This window comes from Neovison vison, chromosome 2 (genome assembly GCF_020171115.1).
Source record: "Neovison vison isolate M4711 chromosome 2, ASM_NN_V1, whole genome shotgun sequence".
NCBI classification, from domain to species: domain Eukaryota; kingdom Metazoa; phylum Chordata; class Mammalia; order Carnivora; family Mustelidae; genus Neogale; species Neogale vison.
The window spans coordinates 5,336,393-5,358,065 of NC_058092.1; the positions used below are offsets into that span (position 1 = coordinate 5,336,393).

General features: G+C 45.7%; 1 protein-coding gene across 4 annotated transcripts in view; it reads right to left on the reverse strand.

Moving 5' to 3' along the window:
- LOC122899408 (type II inositol 1,4,5-trisphosphate 5-phosphatase) overlaps window positions 1-21,673 on the reverse strand; it is a 47,112-nt gene that overhangs the window by 6,037 nt on the left and 19,402 nt on the right. For 2 of the 4 annotated variants that reach the window (XM_044237076.1, XM_044237079.1), the window contains 11 exons: window positions 14,335-14,431; window positions 12,351-12,518; window positions 11,372-11,473; window positions 10,078-10,192; window positions 9,619-9,735; window positions 8,460-8,647; window positions 6,851-6,962; window positions 4,306-4,415; window positions 3,018-3,153; window positions 1,407-1,517; window positions 309-471 (listed from right to left, as the gene is read on the reverse strand). In XM_044237076.1, coding sequence (XP_044093011.1) covers window positions 309-471; window positions 1,407-1,517; window positions 3,018-3,153; window positions 4,306-4,415; window positions 6,851-6,962; window positions 8,460-8,647; window positions 9,619-9,735; window positions 10,078-10,192; window positions 11,372-11,473; window positions 12,351-12,518; window positions 14,335-14,431 — 1,419 coding nt within the window. The remainder of the gene's footprint in view (window positions 1-308; window positions 472-1,406; window positions 1,518-3,017; window positions 3,154-4,305; window positions 4,416-6,850; window positions 6,963-8,459; window positions 8,648-9,618; window positions 9,736-10,077; window positions 10,193-11,371; window positions 11,474-12,350; window positions 12,519-14,334; window positions 14,432-21,673) is intronic. The other 2 variants (XM_044237078.1, XM_044237077.1) reach the window with 2 other exon arrangements.

A 21,673-nucleotide genomic window follows, 5' to 3' on the forward strand; every position in this document is an offset into this window, starting at 1 on the left:
GCTGATTATAGTGGGGCAGACAGTGAAAATGAGTCCTTCAGGAGCAGCACCTGCTTCCCCGCCATCTTCTGTCTTCTCTTTCTGTGAAATTACGGAACACACACACGGCTGAGAAAGCTTTCCAGGCTGACCTCATGCCCCTTCCTGTTTTATACCTTAAGTACAGATGGCTCCCCCACAGGGCTTTTAGAAGTTTCGATCAGACAGCAAACACTCAGAAACCAAAAGAGCTTACTGGAGAAAAATAAGCAGTCAGGGTAGAGCAGTCCCCAAACCAGCAGCCGGGAGCCTGGGAACGGAGGCCTCACCTGGCAGGAGGAAACCTCGGCTGGGGTTGGCGTTCAGCCACTGCTTACAGTACGACTTCTCATCAGGCTTGTTGATGAATTCAAACTGACAGGGAACTTGTCCATTATGAATTGTAAAGGACTGTACTTGCAACTGCATGTACTTCACATTCTGAAAACAGAACTGGGAACAGGCCCGGGACCAGTCGGATCAGTGCCCTTTTCTCGGCGACCTGCCCAGCCACCCCAAATGGGCAACTCTGCCCTTTCTGGAAAGACAATGAAGGACCGCCTCTTTCAAATCATGTTTCTCCTTTAAGTTTTTCCCTAGAAGGCCACAGCCCCATGAAAGACCCGCAGTCTGTGTTTAACCCCAAAACCCAAAAACTTAGGTTGTTTGATAAATAAATTTCCTAAAGGAATCAAAGTTCAAACCTTCTATCTTCTGTGCCCAAAGACCATTTTCAAAATACCCTTTATAAATTTCACCTCCAAACTTGAAGACCAAGCACATCCTTCCAAGTAGCTGGACACCCAGGGCACTAAAAAAATATCCACACCATAAATCCCCATTTGCTTGACTTCCAGGTATTGTCCATCCGGAATGATCTATGCTGTAGCTCTTCCATGAACAATCTTCTGCCCTAACTTGACTTTCCCCACCACAGATCCCTTGTCTACACTGCCTGCCCTCCCCCCATTGCCTCTGTGTGCACCCAAGAAACTCTGACTCAACTTAATCTTGGTCAAAGCAAAATATCAGGAGGAAGACATTCCTTGCAAGAACACAGACCAGCTAAAACCAAAAAAAACACCTTTTGGCTCCTCTGCGCCATCACTTAAATCATGAATGGCCCATGTGTGGGTGAAACCTATGAGCCACAAAGGTTAAAGTCTTCTGATTCAGAAGATCAGGAGAAGAACATAATCTAAACCAACAACCCCACTCCTCTCAGCAACCAGCAGCAGCCTCCCTGGAACCAGAGGCCACATGTCAAAAAGACTGTGGAGTCTGGGGGTCGGACAGGTGGCTCCTGGATTCCTGAAACCTCACAGACGAGATTTAAGTTCTATAAATAGAGGAGCCTGTTACCAATATTGCTAACATGTCCTTCCTACCTCTCGCTTAGAAAGGGACACGGAAGGAATGTTGGCATTTTCCATCTTGTCCAGGGAGCGAATGATCTCCTCCAGAGTCTTCCGGTAACGTTCTTCATTGACCACCTTCACCTGGGAGGCAAATATCGGAGCCTGAGTGCCTTCTGCCCATTTCCTCCTTTTCAGGAAAGAGGACATGCACAGCACCGGGCAAGAACAGCTGGCGGCCACGCAGAAAGTGAAGACTGAATAGATTTAATTAATTAACCAAGAACCCAATTAACAACAGACTCAGGAAGGGTCCTCCAGAGGCCGAGCTTGTGAGGAAGTCAACTGCTTCCTGATGAGCAGGGAGAAGAAACAGGGGTGGAAGTCTGGTGGGCAGCTCTGCCGGCTCGCAGCCCTAGGGCAGAAAAATGTCCAGTGACTAGCTCTAATTCACTTGCTGCTATCCACCAGCCTGTGGTGAGACACTGCTAAGGTTTAATTTCAAATGGCATTTCTCAAGTTTTTGTAACCTATGCTCCAATGGCCAAGATTTCGTCAGGCTTTCCCTTCTGTATTCTGAGTCATAAACACAATTGTTGTCACTTTCCAATACAAAAACTCTGTAATATTCATTAGGCCCTTTTTCAAACTACTCACACCTTCACAGATTCCGATATGCCTCTACCCGAACCCTTGAGAGTGGATAACGTAAAGGAACAAATCACAGAAGAAGAGATAGTAAGCACGAAGATGTTCAACCTCACCAGCAAAATCAAACAAATGTGATTTAGAATAATGAAAGATCTCTTTCTTTTAGCTCACTGGGCTGGCAGAAATTTAAGATGGCTAAACTCCAATATTAGCCAGGGTGGGGGAAATAAGCTCATACAGAGTTGGCAGACGGGAGGAGGAGGAAGCTCTACCTTTACTGACATGGAAAGATCTGCTAAGACATAGTCAGTAGGAGAAAAAAAAGATACTATCTCAGAACAATATGTATAGAGGTGCCTGGGTGGCTCAGTGGGTTAAAGCCTCTGCCTTCAGCTCAAGTCATGATCCCACGGTCTTGAGATCGAGCCCAGCATCGGGCTCTCTGCTCGTCAGGGAGCCTGCTTTCTCCTTTCTCTCTCTGCCTGCCTCTCTGCCTACTTGTGATCTCTGTCTGTCAAATAAATAAATGAAATCTTTAAAAAAAAAAAAAAAGAACAATATGTATAATATGATCTCTTTTATGAAAAGAAAAAATACCCTCTATGTTGTATATAGAATACTGCCCTGTTTATAAATGCACAGAAAAACTCCTGGAAAAATGCAGGCCAAAAAGCAAAGCGAAACTTGCACAGACAAAGAAATATATAGTAGAATTATACCAAAATAATTATGAATAAAATTTAAATATAAACAACTCTTTTGGTTTTTTTATTTTTAAATAATCTCTATGCCCAACGTGATGCTCAAACTCACAACCCCAAGATCAAGAGTTGCATGCTCCACGGACTAAGCCAGCCAGGTGCCCCTAAAAATAATTTTTAAAAGCTTTCTCACACAGGGTGGAGGAGAAGACCAGAACGACAAAAGTGGTCTTCGTTATAGGAACCAATTCCCCATAGGGGTGCTCAGGATGGGTGTCGGCTGCCCACCTACCCCAATGTCAAACACCGAGCTGACAGGCTTGTGGTCGCTGGTCTTCAGGCCCATGTGGCTCTGGTAACTCAGCTGAGTGATGTTCTTCCCTTTCCAGAGGACCCGGTCACACCAGGCAGGAGCACGACACTTCTCACTGAAATGCAAAGTCCGCACTGGGGCCCCCACACAGGCAAGCACATCCACTGCCTGGCCAGTGCCCCGGGGCAGCTGGGGAATGACCAGGCAGGGCCTACAAGTCCAGGTGACCCCAGGGTCCCAAGAAGGCACAGAGATTCGGGCCCACCAGGGGATAGCATATCCCATCACCCAAGACAGCCGTGAGGGCTCCAAGCCAAATGCTGTTCAGAATGAATCTCTGTTCTTTACCTTCCTATGGGGAGGAGATGAAAAAAAGCAATCTGGAAGTAAGTACTCCGTGGTCCTTAAAACATGGTGCTTGACACAGCCTCTCAATTCTTACTGCCTCAGTTATAATCCTGGTTCTAGGCTAGCCTGCTTGGGAGGCTCTATACCTTACTTTTTTTCTCTTCTTTTACAATTTTATTTTTAAGTAATCGCTACACCCAATGTGGGGCTTGAACTCATGACCCCAAGATCAAGAGTGGCTCAAGAGCTGCCTGAGCCAGCCAGGCACCCTTTGGAAGGCTCTTTACTTTTTGCCTGCCTCAGTTCCCCGATCTAGAAGCTGACGATGATAAATCACACCTCTTTCAGCTGGCAGATGAAGACTAAGTGAGGTCACAGAAGTCAAGTGCATGAAATAATGTGAAGCATACCAGAAGCACTAACGAAAAGTGATAAACTCCTATGTAATGACCAAGTATAAGCTAAGTGGGCTGGAGTCATCCTATCCCCCTAAGCATAGCTGGAAAGTAAATTAGTACAGAACAAAGGCTAAGGCACTCAAAAAGAAAACATGCAGGAAGACAGAGCTGCTGAATGAGCAGATGCTGCCAGAAAATGTCTGACCAGGGGCACCTGGGTGGCTCAGTGGGTTAATAAGCCTCTGCCTTCGGCTCAGGTCATGATCTCCGGGTCCTGGATTGAGCCCCGAGTAAGGCGCTCTGCTCAGTGGGGAGCCTGCTTCCCCCCTTCTCTCTGTCTACCTGCCTTTCTGTCTACTTGTGCTCTCTCTCTCTCTGTCAAAGAAAATGTCTGACCAGAGCACAAAACACGGGGAAGTCACAGGAATCCTATCACCTTCTGTAGGCCAATGGGGACAAGAGCTTCCCTGAATTTTGGGGTTTCCATTTGCTCAGCCCCCTGGAAGCAGCCCCCTACCTACCTGGTATCCCAGTCATCGGAGCCAGTATCATACTTATAGGTAGGCTGGAACGTGAGTTTGCCTTCAATGAAGCCTTCAAAGACAGCCTTGGTAGCCATCTGAGTTTTCAGCTACAAGAAGAGATGGAAGGGAAAAAAAAAAAAAAAATCATCTCAGAATAAAAAAGTCAAACCTTGAATTAGCAGAGGAAAGGAAATCAATCTGGAATCTGAACCCTAACCCAAAGGGAAAGGCCCAGGAGAAAGCTATCCTGGAAGATCTTGACAGCTAACTCCTAGGAAGGGGAGCGAGCTGACAATTCCTTTGCCTGTTGTACCGTTTTGTGTGTGTGTGTGTGTGTGTGTGTGTTGTTATTATTTTTTAAGATTTTATTTATTTATTTGACAGACAGAGATCACAAGTAGGCAGAGGCAGGCAGAGAGAGAGAGAGAGAGAGAGAAGCAGGCTCCCTGCTGAGCAGAGAGCCCTATCCGAGGCTTGATCCCAAGACCCTGAGATCATGACCTAGGCCACAGGCAGAGGCTTAACCCACTGAGCCACCCAGGGGCCCCTGTTGTACCATTTTTAAGGCTCTTTTATAAGAGGATATTTGTATCCAGGGGGCCTGAGTACCATCTTGCTGAGATGTCCCTAAGAGGATCAGGTACCAACAGAAAAAGGTCTGGGAAGATACTACCCAAAAAGCAAAGGGGAACTTCCAGGTATCTAAAAATAAATAGCAGAACGGGCACCTGGGTGGCTCAGTGGGTTAAGCCTCTGCCTTCAGCTCAGGTCATGATCTCAGGTCATGATCTCTGGGATCGAGGCCCACATCAGGCTCTCTGCTCAGTGGGGAGCCTGTTTCCTCCTCTCTCTCTACCTGCCTCTCTGCCTACCTGTGACCTCTCTCTCTCTCTCTCTCAAATAAATAAATAAAATCTTAAAAAAATAAAAATAAAAATAAATAGCAGAAGGATACCAAAACATGTATGAATTAAATTTAAACAATCTTCTAAAGGAGTTTATCAAACAAGTTACACGAACTAGGGGAAGCTCTGTGCCTTGACTTCCCCCATTCGCAAATTGTGGATTTGTAACAGAATCTGCCACTCAGGACTGTTGGAAAGAACTGTCAACTTAGAAGGGCATCTGGAACATTCTGAGAACAGCCAGCATTCCTCCCACTATACTCATTTTAGGGACTTCCTCCAGATCACACTCGCAGCAAGATTAACAACCACAGGTGTTCCTCTGTCCTCCCTGGAGGACCAAGCTCGGCCCTATGAGGACTGATGAAGAACTTTCAGCTAACACTGGAGACAGGGGGCAGCTACTCAGGGAACAACAATTGCCAAATTCCCCAAAACATGAATTCCTAAAAAAAAAAACTCCTAAGGGAAAACCCACAGAAATAATAAAAATGGAGATATTAATGTAGGATGATTCTTAAATCAGTATACATAGACCTTAAAACCATCTGGGAAGTAGAGAACACACGGAACAGGTACTGTTACCTGAAGAAAGACCAGGAAAAAAATAATAAATAAAAATTTAAAAAATAAATAAATCAATAAATGAACCTGGGGGAGGGGGGAAATAGAAAAGAAGGCAAGAGGCAGTGGGCATGAAACCACCAGGGAAGTTAGAATGCCTCACTCAGGAATACAGATGCAGTAAACTCAGTTACAGAGTAGACCGGATTAATGCTGAAATAGGGACTAAAGAGGGAAAAAAGGTAATTTACCAAGGAAAGAAACTGGCAAGAAAAATGGTCCAAAAAAGATTATTCCATAAAGAAAGATATAACAAAGTTGATATTTTTTCCCCTTTGACTGATGTGCACCAGGGGACAAAAGGGTTAACAGAAAGATCCAGACTGATGACAATAAGAAGGGGGCTACAGACTAAAATGAAAAGGGACTTTAACATTCTGAACGACTCTGATGATTTGAACAGTCTTGAAACCCACAGAGAAGGGTATAGCCTGACGAAAGTCATCGAGACTCAGGTGGCTCTTGTCCTGTGAAATGGCTAATGCTCCGAGCAAGAAACACTGACCCCAACCACGGCAGAGAACCGCAGCTTACCGAACTGGTTCCTGTGGGACGTGAGGAAATCGGTTCAGGAAGAAGAGTGGTCATTTACACTAGACAAGTCTGGTGAGAGCAGGAGGGGGCAAGGCAGACTCACTCAGAAAACAATTAAATTGTCTTAAACATCCCAAGTGTCTTTAGGAGAAGCTTGGTACCCCTTCACCCCTACCGGAATGAATCAATAAATGGGCACTGGGGAAAGAGGTTGAGAGAGAGAGAGAGAGAGAGAGACTGAGACAGAGAACACACATGCTCTTGCCATCCCCAGGGGGATGAGGCACCTGGAGAGAAGAGCCAGTGGGGTCGGGGGGCGGGGAAGGTGGGGGAACAGCCAGGGACAAGGCTGTTCAGCAACTCCTCGGGGAAGCCTATCCCATCAAGGAAGAAGAGGCTGAGGGTGGGGAAGCCAGGCCTTCCTGCGAGCTCACAGTGGGGGGACAGCTGCCAAAGAAGGCCCAGGAGGCCACGTGTACCTGATCATACGCATACAGGGTTTGAAAGTCCTTCTCCTCGATGAGGTTCTTCACTGTCTCCACGTCCAGCTCTTCTATCCTGTAGTTGAGGTCCCCCAGCCACAAGATCACACTGTGAGGACAGAACACAAAGGCCACAGGTTGGGGAGGGACTTTACCCATCCTACCCGGCGTGCTTCTGAAGGAAGGCCTTTGAGGCCAGCTTCTTGGGAGCTGGGAGGGCACTGACTCTGCTGTTCGGGAAATCTTTTCTCTTGCCACTCCATTTCACGTCACGGCTAACATGCTGCTTACTCAGGGACCTTTTGCTCCAGGTTCATCAGAAACAGCCTTGAGTTGTCCTGGACCGTTTTACGCTGTGTGGTTGGAAAGATAGTCTAATAAGATCTAAAAGCAAGACAACCATTTACCTCATTCCTGGGAAGAGGCACAAAAGATCAAATATTGAGAGTCAGGTCAGTTGCTCGGGGACTCCAAACCAGAGGATGCCATGATGTCGCCTCCATGCACATGACAGTCCACAAATACACTCTCAGCCTTTGTTTCTAGAACTGAGGTGCTCTGAAACAAAGTTCAACCTGTACAGTGGAGTCTGGGTTTAACCCCCACTGTATCATCGGTTGGCTCTTTTTGCAAAGTGGGACAGGTGGTTTGTCACAGCCGCTGCTTCGGGAGAAGGGTAACCGGACATCCCCGAATGACAGCGCACAGCCTGCCAGGTCCAATGCCACGCCATCCGAAGCCAGCAGCCAGGTCATTAAAGAACCCGCACAGCAGGACACACGCACCAAAACAAAAGCATCCACAAGCTCAAAGCGGACAAACTGACATGCGAGTGGCCACCTCCCAAACTAGGGCGCTGGGAGTCCAGCAGAACGGAAGACACACTGCCTGCTAGGTTCCCTGGAGAAGGAAAGCCATCCTGTCAGCTTCCAGAACACCAGTGAGCCCAAGACCGTTCCACCACCGCAGCAGGCGGGATGCGAGGCTTGCATCTGGGGACTCCCCGGCTGACACCATGGCCTCAGGGGCTTGCTTCTTCCTTTGTCTAAAAGAAGTGGCACACGCTTCGAGTGTTACTGTAAAGTCTGAAATTCTAATATGCCCTGACTTGAGACATATAGAACGTCTTAGAGATAAAGAAAACAAAGATTAGCACAAGATGCTCTAAGCAGCTATCACAGCAGCTTTGTAAAGCTGGCTCGAGAGGGAAGGCGGACCACTGCAGTGCAAATCTCAATAACATGTGCTTTTGGAAAGAAAAGACCCATACTATCCTGAAGCCTACTTCTGAAACCCGGACTTGAGACGCTCACTGTCTGGTGGCTTTCCTCGTGGGGTTTAATTCAAGGCAGACCCACGTTAAAATAAATCTTATACGTGTTCTGGGGACAAATGATGTGCAAGAAAGAGTCTAGAGGCCTGCCTGATGGTATGTTAGGACACGGAACATTCCCACGAGACATAACCCACATGTAAGCGAGCGATGGCTAGAATCCCCACTCTGGGAGTGGAAAGCCTCCCCCAAGCACCTCCATGACAAAACAGAGAGGCCCCAATTCCGCAACGTTGGAGCAGTGAACTACTTGGGGTCTGAGCCCAGACTCACTCGTGTTTGCTGATGGTGAGAGGGGGAAGGCCTGGGTCAATCTGACAAAACTGCATTCGAGAACAGATGTCTTTATAGTCCTGGTTCCTCCTCTCATACTCTTCTGTGTGGGCTGCCAAGTGAGAATTCACTACGCAGATGCTGGTGTTGTGGAACTGGAATCTGATGGCCACGCCTCCTTTGTTACCCTACGGGAAAAGAGCCCGGAAGAACGCAATTCACAACGTCAACATGGCTGCCATTTAAATCTGCATGCTTTCAACATATTTTCTCTTCAATATCATCCTGACAGCTAAGTGAAGCAGTTTGTATTTTCATTTAATTTTTTTTTAGAGGGGGAGAGGGAGAGAGACTATCTCCAGCAGACTCCCCACTGAGTGCAGAACCCAACACAGCGCTGAATCTCACGACCCTGGGTTGTGACTGGAGCTGAAATAGAAAATCGGACGCTTAAGCAATGGAGCCACCCAAGGACCCCTACTGTCTCTATTTTAACAGGTAGGTAAACAAATCCAAGAAAGCAGAGTGACCAACCAGTGGCAAAGCTGAGTCCACTTTTCACTATATCACAGGCAAACCACATGCTTGGTCTTCTCCGCAGGAAACTAAGCTCTTGTAGGAGAACCTAAAAGCAGGACTTCAGGGGTGCCTGGGTGGCTCAGTGGGTTAAAGCCTCTGCCTTTGGCTCAGGTCATGATCCCAGAGTCCTGGGTTGGAGCCCCACATCGGGTTCCCTGCTCAGCAGGGAGCCTGCTTCCCTTCCTCTCTCTCTGCCTGCCTCTCTGCCTACTTGTGATCTCTGTCAAATAAAATCTTAAAAAAAAAAAAAAAAAAAAGCAGGACTTCAAGAGCCTCAAGAAGAGGAAATTGCAAACCTATTATCGGCATTCTTTATCTTGGTTTTCTGCAATGTGTTTCATGGGTGAAATGATCACTTCATGATCAGCTGGAGGCTCTGGTGTGGCGCAGACAGGGATGTGCGCCAAACTAGCCAGCAGCTCACGAAATTACAACTTCTAAGTGGTCCGCTCTGTCTCACCCTGCTTAAGGGCACCATTCATCTTGTCACACCAGTCCCCTCGAACTGGGACACACCAGTCACAGTGTCGTGAGAGGCAGGGTTGAAACCTTAGGGATCAAGCATAGCCCCCAAACTCACCATCCTGCCCATGATCCCCGTCCCCACGGTCTCGGCTTCCACCTCGGAGATGTGCGCTGCATGTTCCTGTTTGACATACAACAGCAGCATAATCCCCACCAGTCGGACGAGCTTCACCTGGACAACAGAGCCAGACATTCCCATCACAGCATGAACCAGAAACCAAAAACAGGAAGATACATCCCAGATGAAAAGTGGTGTTGAAGCCGGCCGAGGATGCCAATGTGTTTCCTTCTCCACAGCAGGACACAGGGAACTCACCTGTGCAGCTCACCAAGCATGCTCTGTGATAACCCAAGTAGCCTACCACTGCCCAGACCTGCATCTCTCCTACCCAGAGCGCCTCTTCTGGAGGACTTGGAATTGGAAGAATTAGGATGGGCTTATAATAACGGTGACAGGTCTCAGAATTTCCTTGCATAGCAACATACAATTAAGGGTCACTGACCCCTCGCTTACCTTCGCATACTTGGCATCTGGGTGAAGACCTTCTGACACAGCTTTAAACCACTCTTCCTCCTTCGGGGTATCATGGAAGAAAAAGGCTTCCTTACTCAGATCAAGCTCCTGGAACCTATAATAAGCAGCAAGCAGTCAGACAGTCGAGAAGAGTCGTGTGCAAAACAGCACATCCTCAGATTGGGTGAGCTATGTGTATCCTTGCTTTCCAGCTAAATCACAGGGCCCTCGAGGGGAGAGAAATAAATATGTGGAACCAAGGGACTAAATGCTAAGGAGCTACCAGCGCTTTGACGAGCTGTCACCCACTTCCTCTCTATAACCAGCCTGGGAAGCAGTCAGAAGTGTCTCCATTTTACCCCTGAGACTCCTGATTCACACAAGCAGCAAATGACAAACTGGGGACCATGCCTACATCTAGATCAATTCCAATTCTAGGCCCTTCTCACTTTACTACACAGGCTCCTTTGTTGCCCCCCTCCCCATTCACAGTGCCCAGGACAGGGCTAGTAGGATAATATGTACCGAAGAAAAAATGACTGACTGATGGAGCCTTATAAAAAAAAAAAAGCCAGTCAGTTAAGTGTCTGACTCTTGATTTCGCCTCAGGTCGTGATCCTGAGATCAAGCCCCGCATCAGACTCCACGCTAGGCATAGAACCTGCTTAGGGTTCTCTCTCTCTCTACCTCTCCCTACTTGTGCACTCTCTCTCTCTCTCTCAACAAAATTGAAACAAAAAAATAAATAAAGCTGGGGCGCCTGGGTGGCTCAGTCGGTTAAGCATCTGCCTTCAGTTCTGGTCACGATCCCGGGATCCTGAGATGGAGCCCCACATCAGGCTCCCTGCTCAGCGGGGAGCCCGTTTCTCCCTCTCCCTTTGCCCCTCCCTTCTGTTTCTGCTCTTTCTCTCTGTCAAATAAATAAATAAGATCTTAAAAATAAATAAATAAACAAAGCTAACCTTACTTCCCTGGCAAAAGCTATTTTCGCCTTGTGACCAATAAAGACCCGAACATCTAAGTGATATAAGTCAGTTTGAGTGTAGTAATTTTAACAGAGGGCTGCACAAAATAACAGCATTTAAATGCCAAGCACATCGCTTTAATGATGCCAGAAATTTGTTTAATTCCAGGAAGAACATCAAACAGAGAAGCAGCTGTTATTAAGCACATGGTCATTTTTCAATTCCTTTACCTGCTGTGAGAACTCAGTTATACATTCATGTCCTTGTCCCTTCCCCTCAGCTATATTTTCTGGAGCTGGAGAGGCAGAACTGAGAAGAGAAGCACTCACCCCACACAGTATACATCTGGGGCCGGGATGCCGTGGCTTAGCCAGGGCCGGAGGCCTTCTTTTGGGGACTGGCCATTCACGTTGTATGTTCCCACAAAAAACCTGTCAGCAAAGAGAACGGATCAGTCCCTTGGGAGGACAATGGATGTGATGGGGAAAGCATCCTACGCTGACTCCACCCAGTTTCAGGCTCTCTGGAAACAAATTTTAAGACATTTCCAGACATTGAGCAATGTCACCCCAGACATTGACCAAGGACTGTGACACTGAAGGGTGACTTGCAGTCTGTCATGATAGTTGTTGCTTTTGTGGTAACTTCAAATAGTATGGGCCTACTGTGAACATTGCTATTTAGCCTTGGCAGCCATTAGAGCCATAATCCACAGAATGATTCCTCGGCCTGTGTGTGCTGGGGAAATGAAAGAAAAATGAAAAGTACCTTGGTAATTATCTTCAGAAGGAAAGCAACTGCAGTGTTCACCGTAAGGGATTGTTTGTATACCTGGAAGCAATGTCACTTGGTATTACAGGCCCCGTGCACGGATTTAAAAAGATTTAGCAGAATCCTGCAGCCTCTATTCATTTAACTTTTGGTAGTCCTGTCTAAACAAATTACCAAACACCAATTTCATTTCACTAACTTCAGTTTAAATGACTTCCTTCAAAGGTCCAGAATGACCAAGAGATACACAAATATCAGGATATCGTTCCTTCTTCTGTCCTTTATACCTCTTCAAATACTGCCATAATTATCTGTAAGCTGTGTGACTCCGCTATACCACACCTACCACCATGCCTGGCCAGAAAAGACAGAATAAATGGCTGCTCCTGAAGAGTGAAAGGAAATGATCATTTTGAGAATGCCGGGTGAGATTCTGCAGAAGGATCTGTTTCCAAATCCAGCGTAGGAAGTGAAGTGCTGAAATTTCAGAGCTGAATGATCATTTTATTTTGAAAACAGTCTGCCCAGTTAATCTACCTGAAGTTCTGGATATAGGTATAATCCTCTTCTTTCTGCATGAGACGTGATTTCACTATTGTATCTCGTAGCCCGAACTTCTGCATGGATAAAATGTGAGCCTTGTCTGATACCATGATAGTGGAGGAGCGGACCATGTCGGTGATTTCACTCTTGGATTTATTCTGTCTAGAAAAACAAACAGACAAAACTTTATCACATTCTGATGAATTCCCCATAACAAAATACATGAACATGAAGCTAGAAGTTTTCACACACAAATTGTCTGAGTCACAGAAGACGAACAGAGGCCAAAGTCAAATGTATTTACTAAAACAAACAAACAAACAAAAACAAACTCACTACATCTGTGTGTAATTAAGTAAATTTGTGTGTTGTTGAATGTATATAGCACATTGGTCCAGAGATTTTCTTTTTTTTTTTTAAGATTTTATTTATTTATTTGACAGAGTAGGCAGAGAGGCAGGCAGAGAGAGAGAGGTAAGAAGGCTCCCCGCTGAGCAGAGAGCCCAAAGCAGGGCTTGATCCCAGGACCCTGAGATCATGACCTGAGCTGAAGGCAGAGGCTCAACCCATTGAGCCACCCAGATGCCCCTGATCTGGAGATTTTCTGATAGAGATCTCAGATCGGAGGGGACCTTAAAGACATTTTGATCTAATCCCTTCCTTTCCCAAATAGCAAAAATAAGATCTAGCACCATCCACCCAGCTGGATGGCAGCCGAGTATGGACTAGAACCCAGATGGGACAGTACTCTTTCTAGACCCTACTGCCTCATGTAACAAGTCTATAAAACTACCCAGATCCTTTGACTTGAAAATTCTACTGTAACTCTTTCACACAGGAATAATCCGGAATAAAAGAGGAGCAATGAAAGTTCGCATTTCACGATTATTTATGTAGTTTTAATAGCCAAACTAACAATTATTCAAATGCCAACATTTAAAGTCAAGGAAAATTTAAAAATTGACATATTTACCTAATAGAAGCCCAATAAAAGTGCAAGAAACTTTTGCCGAACATTATTTAATGAATTGAGATATAGAGCACTTGCAACAACTTCTGGCCACAGAAGTATCTGATATCATATCATCAAGTCCATACTAATTACGGCCATGTAAAAATGTATCTGTGTAACCAAAAAGGCTCCAAGTGAACTGAGCAGGACAGATCCAGCTACACTTAAAGTTCAGGGATTGTTCGTTTCTGCTTAAGTGCATAAAAATACGGAAACAAGCAAGTTTTTTTTTTTAATCTTGACCAGCTGTTTCTGGCTATGAGCAGCAGGGGGCACTGGTGTACAGACTAAATATAAGAGCACATCAGGAAAAAGAAAAGTAAATAAAAACAGAAAAAAAGAAGTATCGGCCGCCTGGGTGGCTCAGTTGGTTGGACAACCACCTTCCGCTTGGGTCATGGTCCTGGAGTCCTGGGATCCAGTCCCGTACTGGGCTCCCAGCTCCACTGGGAGCTTGCTTCTACTTCTGACCTTCTCCCCTCTCGCACTCTCTCTCACTCTCTCTCAAATAAATAAAATATTTTTTAAAAAAATTTTTTAGAAAAAGAAGAATTATCTTCAGAGTCAGGAAACTCCTAAGAGAATGTAAGGGAGAAATAAAAATGTTTCTAATCTTCTAGATGTCTAAGGTAGAGTTAGACTGCCAGTTTCAAATCCTAGATGGGCTACTTGCTAGTTCTGGATCTTGTGTAAATGATATAAAGTCTTTTCACCTGCAACGGTAGAACATAGTAGACAATAGTACTTATCTTAAAAAAAAAAAATAGTACTTATCTTTTAGGTCAAAATAAGATAATCCAGGTAAGAGCATGGAGCCTGCGTACACAGTAAATGCTCAATGAACATCCAACATTTCTTAAACCAGCCACCCTGGGACAACTTACATCACGCACAGCAATGGTCTCAGTTCTCTGTTGAGGAGAACTGCGGCCCTAGGACGTACAAATGAATGGACAGCTGCATTACCTTGTGAGTAAGCTGTCTGGTGTATCCTGAGCACAAGAGCTTGGGTCCACAAGCAGGCCTCTCTTATCTGACCGTGAATCATCAAAGTCAGAAGCACCTAAGGGGAAGGGGAAGGAATGAAAACAGGCTTACACAGACTTAAACATAGAGAGCACAGCTTCTCTAATTGTTGTCTACGAATCACTGGTTGTGCACATAATGCTTGAAAGCATAGGTAAGGTGGATGGTGGTACCGTGTGGAGCACAAGAGAGAGGGCGAAAAAAACAAGCATTTCATCCAGAGATCTTAACTTCTGAAAATGTAACTCTCAGCTGGTCCGACTCCCTTTTCCTAGAGACGGAATGCCTAACAGAAAGAATAAAAACTATGCAAGCTGCAGACCTAAGTTCCTTTACTGGCTCTACTATTTACTGACCTTCTGACTTCAAGCAAGTCATCCAACCTATCTCAATCTCAGTGACTTGACATGCCCTGCCCTTCTCACAGGTTTATTGCCGGGATCAAATAGTTGACACGTGAGTAAGCATTTTGGAGGCAACACGGCATATTATGAAATATAAGATAGTGATCTCATTTCCATTTACTCCAAGTGGAACTTCAAGTTCAAGGAGAAGAGAGCCAATGGTCAGAGATCTGACGCTGGAAAGGGAGGATCTAAGTGTTAGAGAATAGCCTATCATTGTTAATAAATTGCCTCAAAAACAAAAGAGCAAACCAAGGACCTTTTTTTTTTTTTTAAGATTTTATTTATTTATTTGACAGACAGAGATCACAAGTAGACAGAGAGGCAGGCAGAGAGACAGAGAGAGGGAAGCAGGCTCCCTGCTGAGCAGAGAGCCCGATGCGGGATTCGATCCCAGGACCCTGAGATAATGACCTGAGCCGAAGGCAGCGGCCTAACCCACTGAGCCACCCAGGTGCCCCTCAAGGACTTTTAATATATAAATACTTTGGGACAGTTGTTAAACCAAGATAAACCTGAAAAGGAAAAGTAATCTGCCAATAGCTTCTTTGCTCCTTAAAAGCCAAATCTCTTGTCCACAGAAAACAGAATGGAGAGGCCACAGAACCGGGCTGCTTCAACATACAAGTTAAAAGGAGCACTGCAGGCATGAACCATCACGAAAGAATTCTGCCCTGAAGACTATTACTAAACATGGATTTTTCGACCATGCATTCACAGGAACCAGAACACACACACACACACACACACACAAATTTGAAACGTGAAAATAATATTTCAAAATGCCAATCACCAAGGCCTTTCAATTTTGTTTCCTGAATGCCACTCAAATCAATACAGCCCAATGTGACCCTATGACCCATGTTACCAACATCTCCCTGGAATGACTTCAAACTAATCTCCAGGCCTCCCTTCTTACTCCAACATCTCTGACCCAATTTCTACACTGTGGCCAAAGGATTTTTTGAAAAAGGAAGGCTAATCACATCACTTAAGACCTTTTAAAAGCTTCCCATTGAATAAACTTAAACCTCCCAGTATGGCTGCCAAGTCTCCCTTCAGTCGGGATCCCACCTGCCCTCTTGCATGTCTCACCATAGTCCTCTGCCTCCCACCCCCTTGAATGCCATAGTCTATTAAAGTTACTGCAGTTACACCACAATCCCATCAGAAACCCACTTCCTTCTTTCATTTTACTTTACACGGCTAACTCCTACCCATCCCGGGGCCAGGGGTGAGCAAACTTCTCTGCAAAAGGCCAGAGCATAAATGTCCAAGGCTCTGCAGGCCAAACCGTCTCCATCACAACAATCTGACCCTGTCGTCACAGCGAAAAGAAGCCACGAGCATGGCTGTGTTCCAGGAAAACTTTATTTATGGACACTGAAATCTGAAGATTACATAATTTTTACATGTCACAAAATATGAATCTCTTTTAATTCTTTTCAAACATTGAAAACTATAAAAACTATTCTTAGCTCCCAGGCTGTAAAAAAAAAAAAAAAAAAAAAAAAAGCAGGCAATGAGCTGGACTTGGCTCATGGACTATACTTAGCCGAGTCCTGCTATAGACCACATGTCAGGGGTCACGTCTTCGAAGATGCCATCTCTAACTTCCCCTAGATCAGGCCAGATACCCTGCCACTGGTGTCCCACAGCATCCTGCACGTCTCATTAGAGCCTCAACTGCTGTGTATTATAATGTTCGTCCCCCAGTTAGACTGGAAGCTTACTGAGGACAAACTATGTCTGATTTATTCATCACTGCATCTCCATTACCCAGCACATAAAAAGCAGTTCAACCATTCAACAATTCAACAGAAAATACTGGATGTGGGGCACCTGGGTGGCTCAGTTGGTTAAGTGGCTGCCTTCAGCTCAGGTCATGATCCTAGGGTCCTGGGATCGAGCCCCATGTCGGGCTCTCAGCTCAGTGGAGAGCCTGTTTCTCCCTCTCCCTGCCTCTCTGCCTACTTGTGTTCTGTCAAATAAATGAATAAAATCTTACAAAAAAAAAAAGAAAATATTGGATGCACATGGATTCTTTATGTATCTTATATAAATATGTAACATCTAAGCTCCAGTCTGTAGCCTTCTTTTGGAATGTCTCAGGTCATCTTCCCATTATCTTCAGCATACAACAAAAATAAGAAAGGCAAGGCTTCTGGAATTCTACAACTCCATGGTTCACCAAATGATTTCTGAGAACTAAATCCCCAGCTGTATTCTACCTCTCTTGCTTTACTCTCACTGAACTCTAAAACTTAGAGAACCAAGGAACCGGAGTTAATGTATGGTATACTGGGAAATCTTTAAAAATGGCTGAAATCCAAAAAGCTGACAATACCCATTGCTGGCAAGGATGTGAAGCAACAGTAATTCTCATTTATTGACTGTGAACGGAAAATGGCCCCTTTGCAAACAGTTTAGTAGTTTCTTACAAAGCTAAACACAGCCTTACCATAGGATCCAGCAATCACACTGCTAGATATTTATCTATTTGAAGGTTTATGTCCATATAAAAACCAGCACATAACTTTAAAAAAAAAAAAAAGATTTTATGGGGCGCCTGGGTGGCTCAGTGGGTTAAAGTCTCTGCCTTCAGCTCAGGTCATGATCCCAGCGTCCTGGGATTGAGCCCCGAGTCGGGCTCTCTGCTTGGTGGGGAGCCTGCTTCCCTTCCTCTCTCTCTCTGCCTACTTGTGATCTCTCTCTGTCAAATAAAAAAAAAAAATTATTTATTTGAGAGAGAGAGAGAGCATGAGGGGGGGATAAGGGCAGAGGAAGAGGAAGAGGAACAAGCAGACTCCCCACTAAGCGCACAGCCCAGTGCAGGGCTGGATCCCAGGACCCTGAGATGACAACCTGAGTTAGATGCTTAACTGACTGAGCCACCCAGGCGCCCCTACAGTGGCTTTACTCATACTCACAAAAACTGAAAGCAACCAAGATGTCCTTCAATAAATGACTGGGTAAACAAACTACGGTTTATCTATACAATGAAATATTATTCAGCAATAAAAAATGAGCCACCAAGTCGCAAAAAGGCATGAATGAATCTTAAATGCATCATGTGAGGTGAAAGAAGTCATTGCAAAGAGGCTCCACGCTGCAGGACTCCAATCACACAACCTACGGTAAAGCGAAACTCTAGAGATGGTAAGCAGTGGGTGGGTAAGGATTAAGTAAGTGACACACAGGGGACTTTTTAGGGCAGTGAAACTACTCTGTGAGAAGTTGTAAGGGTGGATACATGACACTATCCATAGGCTTCAAAACCCACAGAACTTTATAGCACACAGTAATATATGCAAATACTTAAAAAATCATTTTGAAAATCAAAGGATCCTGGAGTGATATGTGGAAAATGACAAAAGAATCTAACTATATTACAAATGTATGAAACAGCCTCACTGAGGGGGGACAGAGGAAAAAAGTGCTGACTTTAATAACTTTGGAAATGAGTGGAATCTGTAAGACTAAAGGCAAAATGAACTGCTCCTAAGCACTCTACTCTAAGTGATAACGCTGTCTCCCACAGAGACATGGGTTAACAATTCTAAAGCCGCTATACATGGATCCTGGAATTTAACACTTAAGAAAACATAGAGAGTTGGGGTGCCTGGGTGGCTCAGTGCGTTAAAGCCTCTTCCTTCAGCCCAGGTCATGATCCCAGGGTCCTGGGACCAAGCCCCACATTGGGCTCTCTGCTCAGTGGGGAGCCTGCTTCTCTGCCTACTTGGGATCTCTCTCTGTCAAATAAAAAAAACCTTTTTAAATAAAAAAATCTTAAAAAAAAATAGAGAGTGGATTGTGGGAGCCAGGTTTCTCATTGCTGGAGTGGGAGGTTCCAGATAAACAAGGGGAAGAGGCTAGAATGTGGTAATGGGTTAAAATTGGAGATATCAGCATGAGTTCATGTCTACCTAATATAGATACATACGGTTACATGTAGAAATATAGAGATACACATATTTAAGTATACACATGTACATTTCCTTGTGCCATCTGCTAAGACGGCCTAGAAGCAAGGACACACCAGTAGCAAGGACCAATCTTTAATGCCCAATCTTAGTTTCCAATACCATTCTCAAATAAAAGGAACAGCGGCTCCTTGAGATATGGTTATTTTAGGACTGGGGTAGGCAATATACAAGACAGAGCATCTTCCAGTGTCAGAAAACAAGAAAGTACTTTTAAAAACTCCAAAAATAAAAACACCCACAATGATAAGGGTATGTCAAAGGGACATAGGAGCCAACCATAAGAACTCCAATGGTCCGGCAAAGCCCTGGCCGGAGACGGCTTCTCCAGCTACACTCTTTCCCAGCTAGGTGATCTCACTTAGTCTCACAGTTTTAAAGATTTTATTATTTGACAGAGATCACAAGTAAGTAGAGAGGCAGGCACCGGGGGATTGGGGGGGAAGTAGGCTCCTCGCTGAGCAGAGAGCCTGATGGGGGGCTCGATCCCAGGACCCTGAGATCATGACCTGAGCCAAAGGCAGAAGCTTTAACCCACTGAGCCACCCAGGTGCCCCAGTCTCACAGTTTTAAACACCACCTCCATGCTGACCACTCCCAGTCCCCATGCTCCAGCCTTTCACCTGAGCTCCAGACTGTTCTGTGCTGCTGCCCCCCTTAGGCTTCTTCACCTCGGTAGACAGAACCATCACCGGACCAGCTGCGCAGAACAGAAACCTGAGACTTGCTTGAGACTCCTCTTTCTTCACCTGATTCCCACAGCTAATTCATCAGCAATTCAGCCAAGGTCTACCTTCAGAAACATACCTGGAATCTCTCACCACAGCAGCTTCCTAACTGTTCTTGACTTCCACCCTTACACCTCCTGCCGTTAGTTTTCTAGACAGCGGCCAGAGTGAAGAGAAGGTGCTTACGACTTTCAAGTCACTTCCCACACCTCGGAACCAAACTGAGAGAGTTGAGAAGGCCCTCCCGAAGCTGGCCCCCACACCCCGCTGGCCCCATCCACTGCGCTCTCCCTCAGTCTGCTCTGGCCACATCTCCTTTCCTGCTATTCCCGGGCATGTCGAGCTCACTCCTAACTCAGAGACTTTGCTCTTGCGGATCCCTCTGCCTGGAATGCTTTTCCTTCAGATCTCTGCATGACTCTGCATTTCCTTCAGGGCTCTGCTCAGATCTCAGAGGCCATGCCACCCTATCTAAACAGCACCCCACCAACCCCATGACACTTTATCCCCTTACTCCAGAGCTTCCAGATTCCTCTGTCCATAGCACCCTTACTACCACAATGATTTTTTTCAAAGAGCCTATAGGCCAAAAGAAGTACTGACCAGTGCTGTTCAAGTAGTTAGGACCAAAATAAAATCGCTGATTATTTAACTTCTAACAACTTAAGTAGCACTTTGAAAATGAATACTCATAAATAGGAGGAAAAGATACTATTTGTATTTCCTTTGAAATAATCAGAATTACCGACTAAGGAGGTGGCTATGCAGGTTGGGCACTGCATACCCTCTCAAACCTTGGAATCCAAGGGGACACGGCTTACGATGTGCCACATTGATTTGTGCCTGGTACTTGCCTGTGATCCCAGCAACCACCCAACCCAGCTTCGCAAAGACACCGTGTCACCAAAAGAAACGCAGCATCATCTAATGTTGAAGCTGTGAACTACTTTGAGCTAGAAGGTCACGACATGGCAGACACGACAGGTATCTCTGTCATGTCCCACGGTGGGACGTGTCCCACACCGTGTCCCAACTCTGACGTGTCGCACCGTGAATTCCCTGCACAGCGCCGGGGAGCCACAGCATACTATCTGGGAACCACAATCCTGTTACCTCATTCCTCTTAGTACTAATACCATCTGATATCATATCTCGTAAGTATTCCTCAGCTTATTGGAGGCTATGCCCCCTGAAAGGTAAGCTCTGGAAGGCAGGAGCCTTGTCCTCATGCTCTTTCCCAGGTATCTGGATCAGCGCCTGGCTTAGTAACTACTACAGTGTTAAATGCAAGCAAGTATCAGGAAACGTAAGCTGAAGCCTAGCTGTGGCATTATCTTCCTGTGTGACAAGTTCCTTCTTTGGGTCTCAGTTTCTTCGTCTACAAAGTAGGAACTTCAGTGGCTTTATGATGGGCCAAGGCAAATTAGGGACTAAGGGTTAGAGCTCTGATCCTGCATCAGTGCTTCCTAAGGATCTTGTTTTGAGGGGGAGGTTCCTACCAACAGCCAGATTGAAAGGACATCTCCTGGGGACAAGTGGCATGTCCCGATGGATTCAGCTGCTGTCCATGAGTGGACTTGAAAATCGCCCTGCAGATCTACATCGCTGTGTCTGCCGCAGGACCCAGTCCAGCAAGGACAAGAACATCTTCATTCCTCACTCCGTGCATGGAAACTTTAAGGCATGATTTGGGGGATTTCCAGCCACAAGGCAGTCTTCTCGGAATCTCTTCTCCCCTGAATCTAGCACGGAAGCTGGCTGTCAGCGGCTCTTTGCCAAATTTACCATCATGTAGCCCCATGGTTCCTTCTTGACCACAGCTTCCTGTCCTTCCTCCTCTCCTGCTTCCCTACTCCCACTCTGCCCTTTTTCCGACCTCAGACCTCCATTTCTTTGTCAGCCAATCTAACAGCTGACATCTGGGTTTTCCCTTTCTTCCCATGTTTGTCCTTCAAGTTCTATAAATCCTCTCTCTTGAATATTTTTATATCTGACCCTCTTCCCTATCCCTACGGCCATGCCTTAGGTTAGGCTCTTACTGTTTCTGGAAAGCACATTCAGTGACTTCCCCGCCTCCATGATCTCCCCCTCTCCAGTCCATTCTGCCACCATCTTGAAGAAAACCCAAATCTGAGCAGGTCATTCCTGTGCCTCAAATCCCACA